Source organism: Tubulanus polymorphus, chromosome 3 (genome assembly GCF_964204645.1).
Source record: "Tubulanus polymorphus chromosome 3, tnTubPoly1.2, whole genome shotgun sequence".
Taxonomy (NCBI): domain Eukaryota; kingdom Metazoa; phylum Nemertea; class Palaeonemertea; order Tubulaniformes; family Tubulanidae; genus Tubulanus; species Tubulanus polymorphus.
Genome location: NC_134027.1, coordinates 7838941 through 7853823, shown reverse-complemented (window position 1 = coordinate 7853823; position 14883 = coordinate 7838941). Strand labels below are relative to the sequence as shown.

The window sequence follows — 14883 nt, the reverse complement described above, 5'->3', positions numbered from 1 at the left end:
TATGTTTTTGTGTCATAACTGATTTGAACTTTTGTGATTAAATGGAAATTGCCGTCGCTGTTATTCTGATTGAGTCACGGAGTTGCTGTATCCTGCTATTATCGTGCATTATGCGCTATTATGTCATGTAGTTGACCGCTAACTAAGTAAAACGTCACAGCGTGATGGCCAATATGCGATGACGTGGACGTATAAACTAGATTGTAAAAGATTAAAATTGAATTTTGATTATCAAGAAATGAAACAAAAATACAGGCGTGAGATGTAAGTCCTCACACCTGACGATGATTTCCAGTGTGAGTTCGAAACGTCGTATATTTTGATTTCAATTCGTGATAAACGAAATTCGTTTGAATCTCTTAATTTCTGTATATAGTGAGTTTATCATTATATGTCCTCCACGTCGGAGTGTACGGGCTATTCTACCATTGCTCAGAAATTCATTCGCTCTTTTGGTGGCATTTGTTTTAACTTGATGAACATGAGCTTGACTTTTAATTCTTTATCCATCGGCTCAAGAGAGAAAGAGACTTAAGATGAAAACCACCGAAAATACCAACGAACACTCAGTTATCGAATAAAAAGTCGGTTTAATGTGTTAAATTTTCTACAAATTTGTACATAACACATGGAGGTTATTGTAGGAATAGTGAGAAATGTATAATAATATCATACTGGAATTATCTGATGAAGCTTACTCTTACTACGAACTTTTACAGATCAAAGAACATAGATAATGGCGACAAGAAAATATCTTTACAGTTTATAACCCGAATTAATAAAACTATTTCTGATGCCACCTGTGCGTAACGTTCGTGCCTGTGCGTAACGTTCGTGCCTGTGCAGGAACTGTTTTGTTATAGTACGATGGCCATGTTTTAATTTTCAACCTCTGACTGGGAAACACGTATTTTGACTATCGTTCGAAGCAGTTGTTTGTTTGGAGATAACAAACATTCAAGATGAACGGATCGAATGGCACGAGTGTGCCCCCTTCCAATGGACATAGTGGTGCATTTGGAGATATTCTAATGGTATTTGTAGGATACATAGCACCAGTTTGCTACATTCAAGGGATAGTCGGAAATACCGGTTCGCTTTACATCTTCATCAGGAGTAGGAAACTACGTCACAAAGATGTTCTAGATTACTTATTACCACTTTGCGTTGCCGATCTAATTTTATTGGTATTCGGCGCGATGGTTACGTGGCTACATTTGGACATGCCCAATGCGATCGGAGGCGCTGATAATATAAGAACAAATATCCTTTCTACGCCGGCATCGTGTAAGATTCTATCGTATCTAGGATGGGTGGGCGGATTCTCGGCATCGTGGATAATAGCGTTGTTCACGTTAGAAAGAGTCGTTTCGGTCAGTATATCGCATACGATCATGTGGCTGACGCGAAGAAAAAGACTAATCGCTATTGCTTTGGTAGCGCTTTTGGGTATATTAATTCTGATTCCCGTTTTGGTAACCTACGACATCGACGATGACGGCTACTTTATCGAGTGTGTTTACACATACAAAGAATCGCAAGGAACTATTTCTTTTTTGGGGCCGTTTTTATTGTTTTTCGTGATATACCTCCTTCCCGTGTTTTTTGTATGTATTGGCAACGGAATAATCACATGGGCGCTGATGGCCAAACGAAAACGCGACGATCCAACCGATCCCGTTGATCTTGAGAGGCAAGACCGCGAAATGAAGGTCATAAAACAATTACTGGTGATTTCGATGTTATATCTTGTCTGCGTGATTCCGGCTGCCGCGTTAGACCTAATCATGTTTCAGTTTGACATGCAAAAATCCGACCCGGATAACGATCTATTACATGCCTACGATTTCGTGAATAGACTCATTTACATGAACAATAGTTTTAATTACGTAGCCTATATTCTTACGTTGGATTGGTTTAGGCGTGAAGTGAAGTCGATATGCTGTCCAACTCGTGTCAACGTTGACTATAATGAAATGACCGAGGAAGCATTCGCCATAGTGCGAGGCCAGAACTATGGAGGTGCCTATAGCCGTATGTAAAAGGCAGGCGTGTGTCTTGCTTCCAAGCTCGAAACATTCATCACAATCAGACTAACAGAGGTTAACATGTATGTTCTATTTTTCTTTTAAGTTAAATCTTTTTTCGTTTAAGTTTATATACGATATATAACGATATAACGATATAACGATATTAGCACCGATAATAAAGTTTTTCATTTTCACATCGATACTCTTCTATCTATTGTGCCAGGTTGATTGGTATTTATACAATAAACCTGAGTGAAAATGAGTGGTTACTAGAGCTTCTCTATCGTATGGCGAAATCTAAGCAGCGAAGCTTTTACAAACCCAGCGCCTTCGGTGTACCGAGACATCTGAATACCTGATGTAATGATTTGGTTCTTGAATTGCTCGTGAATCTTTTTTCTGGCTCTATTCGGATGCGTGAAAATATAGTCCGTTTCCTGTTTGACCGGGTGATAATTGCGATACGCACGGTATTTTTAGGGTGTCGGTAACCGAGTTCTACAAGAAACGTTAGCTACGGATTCTAAAGGAATAACGGTATCTATCGGTTTCATTTGGGACATCCGATCGCGAACCTGAAAATATGAAGTACAGAAAAGTTTTTAAATTATCTATTTGAAAAACATGTTCTACACGAATCTAATCGCTTAACAGCGTGCATGAAAAATTGCAAAAAGTCTAGAATTTAGCTCAACAAAAAACTCTTTGACGCATATTTTTTCTTTCGTGGCCTGAATCAACAGCCAGTTCCTTTAGCAATGCCTTGCACAGTGTAATGTAATGTACCTCTTCCGCTTTCTTGAAAACTCTCAACAGATTTTCCCCGGCCAGCTTTTTCAGGTCATCGTCCGACCAGCCTCGCATTATGAGTTCCGCAAACAGTTCAGGATATTTGGATACGTCGTCTAACCCCTCGGGGACCCTATGACAGAAACATATATATGATAAGTTCAATTTATCATTTCCTATTTATATGACTCAAATATTTTCCTATAATGCCAACCAGCACCGGTGGACCAATGAAGTACGCGTACTTTAAAAATGGTAAAAAAATAAAACAGAAAAAATATCTTAATGTAATTGTCAGCTTCATACCAAGGAACTCCGTCGTAATCAGCGCCTATTCCAACATGGTCAGCTCCAGCTACATTCTTGATGTGGTCAATGTGATCTGTAGAATAGGAACTTATTTCGAAAATTCGATTTTCGAAAAATTATCTCCGCAAAAAAAAGAATTGCTAGCGATGAAGCAGCGCAGCTACGTATATTTGGTTGAATGCTTACAGTATTTTTATCTCGTCATTGCTTATCAATTATCATAATCTACAATAATTATTCATCATTTTTAGCATTTTTACTTTTGTTATTACATAAAAAGCCTTTATCCCAGGAGCTGAACGTCTACAGTGATTGTAAAGCCTGTATGGCTCTGTTCAGGCTCCTATAGTTAATTTATCTTTTATAACGTGTGTTTCTATATCACTTACCGGCTACCATAGTAAGATTTGCGAGCGTGCTGTTATACGCCGGTGGGCAGTTGATAAAGTTGGAGAAAAAATTGACCATCACAACGCCCTTATTCTTTTCCTAGAGTAGATGAACACGAAAAACTGGATGGTTTTTTGTTTTAGCTTCATTGAAAAAAATGTTTTTGATGAAAGTTGTTGTCCAAGTGCGTGTATCTGAAAAAACTGGCCCGTAACGTCAACTGCATTTAACATTCAATAGGAAACATGGAAACAAGGAACCTGTCGTTAAGACGGGTAGTCGACTTCACGCGGATAAACTATCTAAATTGTTAGCACTTATTATAAACATTCAATACTACAGTGTATTTCTCAAGAAGTGTTTTCAATGATTACCGCGAGAAATTTCAGAGTCGTGTCTTTAACATTGCGGCTATGGGCGCATAACGCGTACGATGAAGAATGGCTGAATATGACCGGCGCTTCTGATATGTTCAATACAGTCATCATGACCGCCTCGGATACGTGAGATATATCCACTAACATCCCGATTCGGTTCATTTCCCTCACCACCTCCTGCAAATACGATTTTTTTTCTGCATGCTTATACGGAGAACGTGTCCGTTATAGCCTCATTCAAAACGGAATATTCCTGCAATGGAGGTAGGAAAAGAATGATCACATACCTTTCCAAAGTCATTGAGTCCGGTTTTGGGAAATTGCGCCGTTTGTTTACCAGAGTCCACAATCGAGTTATCCGCCCTACGGATAAAGTAAGGAAGATGTACTTTAAAACAGTAGCCTTGATCACTCTTTTGGTTATTTCTATGCCCAGACATACCAGGGTGTGTTGCAGTTGTGCGTCAATGTCATGTATCTAGTGCCCAAATCATACATCATGCGCAAAGCACCGAGGCTACTGTCTATTGAGTGTCCGCCTTCAACGCCAATCAAGCTTGCTATTCGCTTCCGTTTAAAGGCATCCAAAATGCCTAAAATTTAATTGAATGCATCTAAATTTTGAATTTTTACAATTTATACAGAATTTTGTTCTTTTTAACATTTCGCTTACCCTGTGCTGATGTAACAAATTCGAATACATCTGGATATAAGGCCACGTAGCGCTTGATTACGTCAATTTGTTCTAGAGTTGCACGGACGGCATCTTTCTGTTGTGTCTTACATAGGACAAATGCTGCCCAAAACTGCAAATACCATTGCAATCATTCTAGAGAGCATCTGGGATATCTATGATGCGTTCTTTCTACCTATACCAAATAATCTTACTGATTAACTGAAATGGAATTTACCTGAGCTCCGACTTGTCCCCTCCGCAGTCGATCTATGTCAGTATGACTGATATTCCAGTTTGGTGGTCGTTCTCTCAGGTTCACCGTTTCCACGCTGTTATCCGCATAGATAGTGTATCTGTACGGCAGATCGTTGTGTCTGAAGCGTGGGGAAAATAGAAAATAAGCGGTAGGAAAATGGCAAGAAACACCGTAGAAATGACAAAGAGCATGGTGAGATGATATGCCTATTCTTTTTTACGGTGATGGTATAAAATGGTACGAAATCTTTGGTTGAAAAAACGCATGTTATAAGCAATTCAAATAAACCATCGCAAAAAAATCTAGAACCCGATATAGGCCTATTGCCGCTAGGAGAATTCACAGAATTACAACATGGACATGATAATGGATAAACGGGTTAAATCGTCGGTGAATTTTGAGAATCTATGAACGATCAGCGTCGCAGTCAATATACCGATTATATTGTTATATACATGTATTCATAAAAACGTTCATTGATCATAGAATTGACATCGAGATGATACACGAATTAGTAGATAATTGCGACCTGAATGTTTTGTAGTGGCACGAGAGGATGACCGACCAGAGAGTCATACGGGTATATGCGTATGCACTTTTACTTGCACTTTTACTTGCATTACAAATGCCAAATACAACATATCCAGTTTTCTTCGATTCGTTCTTTTCATTTATAGCGGTCAGAATTTGAACCACCAGCTCGATTTTCCAACGAAAGCGAAGTTTGAGTCGTAATTGATTATTGAAACCGTTGAGAATAATAATGTTTCACTAATGCACTACTCTTCGGCACGTTTATAAAAGACCGATACAATTTTTGTATGTATGTTGATGGTTCTGAAAAGAAAGATTATAATGCCATCCTTTTTAATGTCATTGCTCGCTTAACGCCATGCAACGTTATTCGGAGAAAAATTTGACAAAACTGATTCAAATTCAATGAAAATGCCATCCTTTATAACACCATGTTTTCAACGCCATGGTGCCAACAATATATCATTCAAAAATCATGAATTCGTCCAAGCGCATATGAATAAAATACGTACGTCACTTTATAGACTCTAAAATGTTTTCCATGCACCGTAAGATTCATTCTACTTAGAAAACAAGTTCCAGGGCTTCGAATTTCAACCTTTGTCCCAGTAAAACTGACTTGCTATTGAACAATGTCGATACAAAAAGGGAAAGTGACGCAACATTTTCTTTAGTTCATTTCTTTCACTCGATTATTTTACTTATACAAAAAACCCTTTATGTTAGGAATACTGATGACCAAACGTCACTTTATAGACTCTAAAATGTTTTCCATGCACAGTAAGATTCATTCTACCTAGAAAACAAGTTCCAGGGCTTTGAATTTCAACCTTTGTCCCAGTAAAACTGACTTGCTATAGAACAATGTCGATGCAAAAAGGAAAGTGACGCTATATTTTCTTTAGTTCATTTCTTTCACTCGATTATTTTACTTATACAAAAAACCCTTTATGTTAGGAATACTGATGACCAAACTAGGAAATAATTTGATCAATACAGTATAATCCACTTAATTCGGATCATTTTGGACCAACAAAAATTCACCCGGTTTGCGGGGCATCTGGATTGAATGTCATTTTCTTGTATGTTAATGACGAAATGGACTGTCTTTTCTGGATAAGACCAAAATCCGGATTAAGCCGACGCGGATTAAGCCGGTTTGACAATACCTATAGGCCTATAAAGTATCATACCATTTTTAGAGAGCAAACCATGCTACTCGAGAATAAAAGTTGTTTAACTTGAATTTACTTGAAATGAAATGAAATTCTGAAGTTTATATTTATTTTAGTGAAAGAATATCTGAATTTTTTCAGTTATCTTATATGGTCTAAATCAGCTCATGCTTCGACGGTGAAACTAGAGTCTGCGGTCAGTGAACTTACCCGTCTATAAGAGGAGTTTGTTGCAGCAACTGTCGGGCTCGCTGTAATGGAGTCAATGACTGTGTTAGTGAGCGTTTCGTCAGGGGTATGCCAACTGCTAACCCTACAATCAAGGCAAAAAGGACCGTACCGACTGCGGCAACGAGTAGCAGACCTTTCGAATACGTCTTTCGCTTAGAAACGGTGTGAACATCCATATTTTGGTAAGCCATGGCGCCGGATCTGTAATGCGTTTAGTAGTAACACAGCGAGCACAGTCCTACGTAATATAAGTTACTTCTCTATCTGTGTCACCGCTAATTAAACAGACTTTTTACTAGGTAAACCATTTCCATTTGCTGCGTATATTCTCTGAAAGTTCCAGGTCACGTTAAAAGTGCTAAACCGGTTCTGAAAAAGCCATACCAAATACTAAGCAATTTGCAAGTTATACATTCCTTAATCTGTGATATGGTCCAAACCTGTAGAATTGTATTCACGAAAATTCATTGAAGCAAAAACAGTCAAATTCTAATTTTTTAATGAATGAATAAATCAATCGTAGCAAACGTTTTCGGGAGTTCTTATGATGTTGTTTATTGTTGAATTCCTGGTACTCCACCCTGTTGACAAGCAAGAGACATTGAATGTTGAGAAGCAAGGCAATATCTGCCTATTATTTCAAAACTAGTAATGGTAATTGTATCAAATATATTACGAGAATTCAACAGAATGTTTAGATAGCTTGTGACAGTATCATTAAAGTTTAATTTAACAGATTAAAATGTCTTTAGTTCTATCGGAAAATTAAGTGAAAGTTTCAAGTTCAAGATTGATGATAAGAATTCGTGTAGTCATTGCATTCGTTGTATGTAGGAAGCGCATCAGCTCAAGAAATAAGCACAAATAGCGTAAATAGCTCAAGCAGAATAGATCAAGTAATATAAGAATCGATACAGAAGAACAGAAGATAGTAGGTATCCAGCTAGTTTAGAGAAAGCATCGAAACTTGTAGATATTTAACAACACTAAATGTCCAATAATTGTTGTATACATTTCATCTATATTCTATATTCCTTTAATGTTTAAATTTTTACGTGAATTAGCTCTTTGTTTCTTGAGACAGTTTGTCTGTGTCTAATGTGTTAATTGTTGTTTGTCTCACTGTCATGTCACTACTCGTCACCTTTGTTTTTGTATCATTTTCCATGTCTCCACCTGTCTCGTATCTCAATGTATATAAATAGTTTGTGTGTACAAATAAATCAGTTCCAGTTTTGGTATTCCAAGCTGTTAGTTAAGTCTCACTCTCTTCGCTCTGCTCCGGATTTCCGACGTCGACCATTCTTCGAGAATAGGACAGAAAATAGCTTTGCTAAAGATAGAAAGCAGATTATATATAACACATATTTTTATAGCTAATGTATCGTACAACTTCTGAAGTTTCATTAAGATTAATGTCGACTTATTTATCAATACGGAAGACTATTGAATATTTGTGTTCAAATAGACATTCAAGCCGTTCGTCTAAATATCGCCCTTGCCGTCGGAAAAGAACCGTTTTGAATAAGAGTCGAAAACACCTTTCAATCCTAATAATCATTTAATGAAATAGATAACAACAATCAAGGTCTTATCACATTTACAAACTATCATCGTAACGAACGAAAATCCACCTTCGTGAATATCTGTCCAGGCTTTCTCTCACTCGCAACTCAACTCAACATGAACTAGGCTAGTTTGTGGACGTCCAAACAGTGCTGCTCTAATGATTACTCCAAGATCTATGCGACAAAAAATCAGTACTGCAAATGCAGATCCAAGTATTTCTGTATCATTTTCGGCAACGGTAATTTATTGATACCAGACGGCAGAGTTTCACACTCACGCATTGTTTCCCGGATGGCACAACGGCACAAATGAACTAACGGCGACGGTCCGGGCGAACACATTAACACGAGATCTGGATATTTCGCGTAATACGGATTCAAATAAAACATCAACGACGTCGATTGGGTAGAAACCAGGGAATCACCCGCGGCAATTTTTACTGGTAATTTCCTAACAGCCGCGCCGAACAGTTTCAGAATATCGACGAGGACAGATTCGCGTTTTTGCAGTTGATTTTGTAGTTCGTCATTCTCCTCTTCGGTAAGATGATCGAAAACATTTCGCGATCGCCAAAACACTAACGCGTTCAGTTTGCTGGTGACTTGGTAGATCGGTTGGAAATGTCTAGTGTTGATGTCGGGCTGCACTAGACCGGGTCCATTCGCCTCAACCGGCATCGCTTTGCAGCCGTATCGTAGCAGTAGTTGCACTGCTTCTGGACTGCACGAATGACACGCCAGTAAAATCGGGGTCGAACCCCGACAGCTATTCAGAGGCGAATCTATCAAAGCCACCCGGACACGTTTAGCCGTAAGAACGAAATCATCGGATTCCGAAGGCAGCAACGATAGTGGATCGAAAAACATCTGGGTGGCCTTGTATCTGGTAATATAAGGAATGAAATATTCCAAAGCCCGAAGCCTCGCCTTGGTTATGTGTCCGTCTTTTTCGTTGTAACGATACGGATAAAGATTATTTTCGATTTCAAACACTAAGGACATCGGGTCGAGAAACTCAAAAAACCGATCGAAATTGCCGCAAGATGCCATGACTTTTTCGAAAACGGCTGAAACCAAATCCGAGTCTTCGACGTTAAACTTGTAACAAACATGAGCTGCCAAGTATAAAACCTCGTTTGTACACGTGGACGATTCATCGGACGCGCCGATATCGTTCAAAAAGCTCATCTTACTGAAATAGTCAATAGCTTCTTTGATCAATCCTGACACGACCCGGCTGTAGTTACCTTGTAAACGTATAAAACGGTAAAGCGCATTCCTGACCTTTCCGGCTGTGCTGTAATTGGCGAAGCAATTTCGACCGTGATGCTCGCGAAGGGTTTCGAATACATTTCGAGAATTATATATTTTTGTCGGTTCAACTTCACAGCTTCTCGTCCGGCCTCTCCCAGCGCTTCTTTGTTTTTGTCTCATTTCGGGTGACCACCAATATTTTATTACAATGAAGTCGCTGTCAAAAAGTCATCGTTGCGCAGAAACGGAAATTTAACAATGTAAATAATGCTATGGTGGTTAATTTGAAACTCAAATTCAAATGTTTGTCGTGGGGATTGATATAGCCATTTAACTGCAATTAACTGAAAAGGGCAGATGAATAGGAGCTCCAAAAACTGTAAAATGAAATATTTTTCATTTCAAAATGTGATGCAGGATGAATATTGAATTCGATAACGTGGTGGATCAGTGCTCCGGCACCAACATAAACCGCGCTGAAACGACTGTCGTACACACGATCAAAAAGTTTATTAGACATTTTTTTACAAATAAAATATTATTCTTTTACAACGAAAAAACATATAAACATTACGATATTATGTTGTAATCACAAATTAAAGAAAAACAACGCAATGATTTCGAGCCAGAAAAAAGTGTTCGTCTTTTCGCTGCCGATTCGCTGTTCCACATGATTTATATAAAACCAATTGAGAACTACTCGAAAAGGATTTTACGAAAATTAATTTCCACAGCCGCTAGTTCAGAAATTTCTTATATAGTTCCATCGTTGCGTTGGACTCAGGGAAAAGCCACTCCGTAATACTGATGTCCGGCGCTGTTGAAGCACTTATACGAACAGAGTAAAGCACGTACTGGAATAACGCCACCGCCATTCGATGTTTTCATCGTCTATCGAAAAGAATAAAATACGACCTGAGCAGACCGAGATTCATGTTATGGAAATCTTTCATATTTTTTTCAGCTCAGGTAAGTACGAACCTTTTTGGTGTTGATGAACTGAACGCATTCTAACCATGTATTGAGAAATGATTCCGAACAAACTGAACATTTACTCGACTGTGCCAAAATATCACGAACCTGCGGGTGATATTTGATTTGGACACGTAAGTACGATGACCTACAAGCGGAAGAGAGCCAAAGAATCATTAATTCTAACATTGTATTATAGAACGAAATTTGAGGATAAAAAAATATTTGTTGAAATTACCCGTACCTATCTTTCAGTTCTTTCATTATAAACCTTGCCACCATTTCCTGAAATGAGTATGAATGGCAGTTGATCCGCAGAGAAAATTGGTATGGGATTATTCATATCAGGTGTACATAAAATTTGAATTTTTCATCTCACCCCTCGCCCCTTGTACGCAAACTCAGCCATACATTAAGCATTACAGTACGCAATTACACCCCTCCCCATCCCCCAATGCGTAGGTAATGAATGAATGACCCCTATTGGAATTTTGAATGATTAAACTAGATATCAGAATGTCGTTCTTTTATACCTTTAACCCAAGGACTTCTTCTTCTTGAATAGAATGCACTGGTAGATGTTGTAAAAGAGGATTCGCTTCGAAGTATATTTCTTTCAATGGAAGATTCGTTATCTGAAAGAAAATGATAGCAAACCCATTGAGGAATACAATAAAAGAGGTCTTCAGTAAGTAAGTCTACAATAATGATTTGAAAAACGATCACCAAAGGAATGAATAGCATACCTCTGTTGGAAAGATTCTTAATTCATTTGCAGCTATATCCAAGGTTTTCAGTTTATACAATTTCCCCATACTCTAAAAGAAAAATGATACAATACAAACTTTAGATAGACAGATAGAAGACTTCTTTAATGTGCCATGTGTCTTAAAGATATTGCTTTGTAACTATTTTCGATAGAAAGATTTTAACACATGGCCAGCTGGGTCTATGAGTCACCAAAGTATACAGTTTAAGGAAGGGTAAGGAATAGGCTAAGGAATTTCAATGATTCCCAATGACATCCTCCTGAATCCTACCTCTGGTAACTCTTTGAGTTTGTTTCTTTGTAAATGCAACCGTTCTAAGTTCATCAGAAATCCGAATTCGAGCGGTAGGGTAGTCAGTTGGTTGTAAGCTATATGTAATTCGCGAAGATTCGTCAATGCACATAACTCCACTGGAAGCTCAACAAGTTCATTGTTATCCAGGCTCAAATGTTCCAAATTTGTCAGTCTGAAGACAGAAAAAGATTTGTAATTCAATATTTCGGAAATAGAAAATATTAGATATCTTAATAGGTTATGGAGATCTGACAGAAATTTCCTTTCCATAACGGAAGAAACATTAGAAAAAATATCCTATTCATTTTGAACGAAAATCAAGGAATAGTTTCTAATCAAAACTTACCGGCATATCTCTGCTGGTAACTTTTGGAGACAATTTTGGTTTAAGTTTAGAAGTTTCAAATTCTGAAGTGGCCCTGTAGGAGAAAATAATGTTACAATGAAATATATAAACATAATAAATCTGAAATCCACTGCCGTTTGCATAAACTTACATAAAACATCAGCTGATAGTGTAGTTATGTTATTGTTGAACAAATGCAAGGTTTGGAGACTTTCTAGATACTGTAAAGCGTTCGGAATTTGCTCCAAGTTATTGTTCCCCAAATTGAGACCTTCTAACTGTGGAAAAGAACAGATTCAGCAAAATCAAGCCCGCAACGTTGTGTACCGTATAGTGCTGCCACCACCATCGAAATTACATGTTTATCTGAAGGTGTTACCTACCTGTGCTAATGACGCGAATTCCTTCGGTAAATCCGTCAACTGGTTATTCTTAAGTAGAACTTGCGTCACTTTATTTAGCTGTCCGATTGCTTTTGGAACCTTTTTGAGTCTTTTTGACGTTAAATTTAAGCACTTTGGTTGTGAACGTAGCGCTTTCAGCAAGAGCGTGTCCGCCATGTTTAAACAAATAGTCCATCTATGGCAACCAGGTGAATGTGGGTTCGAATCCTATTGTTGATTTAATATTCGCGACTTCCTGATATGAACGTAAATGAATGTAGAAAGGTCATTGTTTCAGATTTTATTTTCATAACATGTACAAAATATTTGGAATTTTCCATGAAAAAGCTAAAAGATAATCAGCGATTTTATTGAATTAAAATATCAACATATAAACCGTGGCATGACGCTGACGAATATATCAGGGGCGGATCCAATATATATTCCATTGTATCCCAGGGTAAAAAAATTTTACCAATATGTTTTTAGAAGAGATAGGTCCAGAATGCCCAACGGATAAGACTAGCCATTCTAATTGTCTTGTAGGACTAACCCCAAACCCCCTTCAATAATCTTCCCCGGCGTCGGTAGATCATGAGCAATCTAAAATATAGTCTCATTTACTCGCTGGATCCACCCCTGCTTATAGGACCGTTTGCATTTAGTTTTGTTACCCAATTTGTCACTGTTGCAACAATAAGATCGAAAGGAATGGTGCTATAATGCGATGAAATTATGCTACAATCATACGGAAATCCTGCGATTCCTTGGTCCAAATTCGAGCAACAACATATATATTTTATCGCATTTTGTAATAGGCATATCTACGTAATACAATAAAGTTTACAAAAAGATAACGTATGAGAAGTTGTCAGTGGTGTGCTCTTTCCCTCCATATGGATAACTACACAAACGACTCGAGGCACAGATCTTTCCCGGTATAGTTCCGTAACTTGTATCTGCTACGACGCTATAATACAAACCGGAGCCATCGTGCTGGTAACCACTGGCCAGTGGCCCCCTTGGAAAATCACCTCGCTGTAAAGAAAGTTATTTGGAATACTAGCCAAGGTTTATTTTTGAATAGAATCGAAACAAACAAGTAATCGAGGTTTCATGTCAAAAAGACTTCGTTACGTGTGGCTTACAGATAGGCTAAGCTGTGAAGTGGCACAGATCCACCAGAATTTATTTGTTGCCTCTTCTTTGCCGTTGATTGAATACCAACAAGTATCCTTCATGGCTTTACCAGGGATGCGTCCGATAGGGGTATCTGCCACGGCCAGATACAAAGGTCCGACGTTGTTTTGGTAAGCGAGTGTTACCGCGCTCATTGCTACCTGGCCAGTGTGTCGGGCCAGCCAAATCGTTGAACAACCGGGAATGAGAAATTCGTTCGCCATCGATCTGCAAGAGATGACCGTATACATAGGAGCACAGACTATTGAAATGATTTCTGGCAGGAATGGCACAATAAAACCAAACACGTAGCCTACGCAGATGCACTCAGATAGATCGCACGGGTGTAATAAAACAATGTGCTATGGACCCTGAATCCATAATGACATTCAATAAAGTGGAATAAAAAAGTTTGAACCCCAGGGTCGGATCCAGGGCCTGTGTTCAATGATACAAAGAGCACTAAAACTGTTGAAAATCAAAGATGGTTTTGAGACATTCTGACGGGTTTTGGAGGCAAAAGACCCGTTTGCAATAGAAACCCATGGCTTTAATAGTCTAGAAAAGCGCTGCTCTGATCCCTCATCCATCGTTGTGGTGCGATTGCAAGTAGTGTTTTTTTATACTAATAAGTGCACCGACACGATGGTCTGGAACCCTAGGACCCCCTGGATCCCCTCTAATTCCCTATAAACCGATTACGTCGAGGCACGTGTCACCGACACGAGTTATCCGTTTTGTGCCCAATTTAATACTTTTTCTCGATAGACACAATTTGTAATTCCCGCTATTAGCTGTTTCGAATCAAGCAGTGTCGCAAATCAATAGTGTACAGTACTTCGTCCTATTATACTACCAGTATTATAGACTTTACCAGCCGAGCGTAGGTGGAGTTAGTACACTAGTGGCTTGTAATACTACAACCCATATAATAACTACTAGCCAGTCCATAATTCACCACTGAAGTGGACCCACCGAAGTGGTGGTGTCCCAATCGAAGCCCTAGAGGCTCACTGACATTCTCATCGTTGCAAAGTAGACCAACACAAAATAATAAGGGCCTTATTCTGAAACAAAATTTAATCCGCACTTGCCTGTTGTTTACTGCTTGATATGCTGAACTTCCGCGTATAGCAGCGCCGTTCGTGAAAACGACGTGCTCGATCGCTACATAGTATGAGTCAAGGATATGTACCTATGTACATGTACCCAAAACGATGTTTAATACCTTATGGACATCTGTCGGAGCGGGAAATTTTTAAGACATTTCGAGTCAATATAGTTTGCATAGAATGCCCTCGGAGAAGAAGACATGGTGCAAGTCTATCGGTCGTGCGTTTGTCAGCATGT

At 38.6% G+C, this 14883-nt stretch overlaps 4 protein-coding genes across 6 annotated transcripts; 1 reads left to right on the top strand and 3 right to left on the bottom strand.

Moving 5' to 3' along the window:
- Positions 1 to 589: 589 nt before the first annotated feature.
- On the bottom strand, positions 590 to 7141 carry LOC141901821 (dipeptidase 1-like). Of its 3 annotated transcripts, none has more exons than XM_074789312.1 (10): positions 6747 to 7141; positions 4807 to 4945; positions 4569 to 4701; positions 4338 to 4488; positions 4183 to 4258; positions 3893 to 4099; positions 3518 to 3617; positions 3126 to 3201; positions 2817 to 2952; positions 590 to 2605 (listed from the first exon to the last, which is right to left on the bottom strand). In XM_074789312.1, exons 1-10 carry the CDS (start codon positions 6956 to 6958, stop codon positions 2507 to 2509), a joined length of 1329 nt encoding a protein of 442 aa, XP_074645413.1. In that variant the 5' UTR covers positions 6959 to 7141; the 3' UTR covers positions 590 to 2506. The 3 variants fall into 3 exon arrangements, with proteins under 3 accessions (XP_074645413.1, XP_074645416.1, XP_074645417.1); XM_074789315.1 differs by having other exon boundaries at positions 3893 to 4072; XM_074789316.1 differs by lacking the exon at positions 3893 to 4099.
- LOC141901287 (uncharacterized) lies at positions 963 to 2042 on the top strand. The gene has a single exon (XM_074788437.1). The coding sequence runs from the start codon at positions 963 to 965 to the stop codon at positions 2040 to 2042; it is 1080 nt and encodes a 359-aa protein (XP_074644538.1).
- A 1383-nt stretch (positions 7142 to 8524) lies between the features above and the next one.
- On the bottom strand, positions 8525 to 9523 carry LOC141901285 (uncharacterized). The gene has a single exon (XM_074788431.1). The coding sequence runs from the start codon at positions 9521 to 9523 to the stop codon at positions 8525 to 8527; it is 999 nt and encodes a 332-aa protein (XP_074644532.1).
- A 657-nt stretch (positions 9524 to 10180) lies between these two features.
- Positions 10181 to 14720, bottom strand: LOC141901493 (leucine-rich repeat-containing protein 69-like). Its single transcript, XM_074788765.1, has 11 exons — positions 14628 to 14720; positions 13503 to 13761; positions 12355 to 13392; positions 12123 to 12249; positions 11972 to 12044; positions 11602 to 11797; positions 11308 to 11379; positions 11095 to 11196; positions 10806 to 10846; positions 10571 to 10709; positions 10181 to 10480 (listed from the first exon to the last, which is right to left on the bottom strand). Exons 3-11 carry the CDS (start codon positions 12529 to 12531, stop codon positions 10370 to 10372), a joined length of 1038 nt encoding a protein of 345 aa, XP_074644866.1. The 5' UTR covers positions 12532 to 13392; positions 13503 to 13761; positions 14628 to 14720; the 3' UTR covers positions 10181 to 10369.
- Positions 14721 to 14883: the final 163 nt, after the last annotated feature.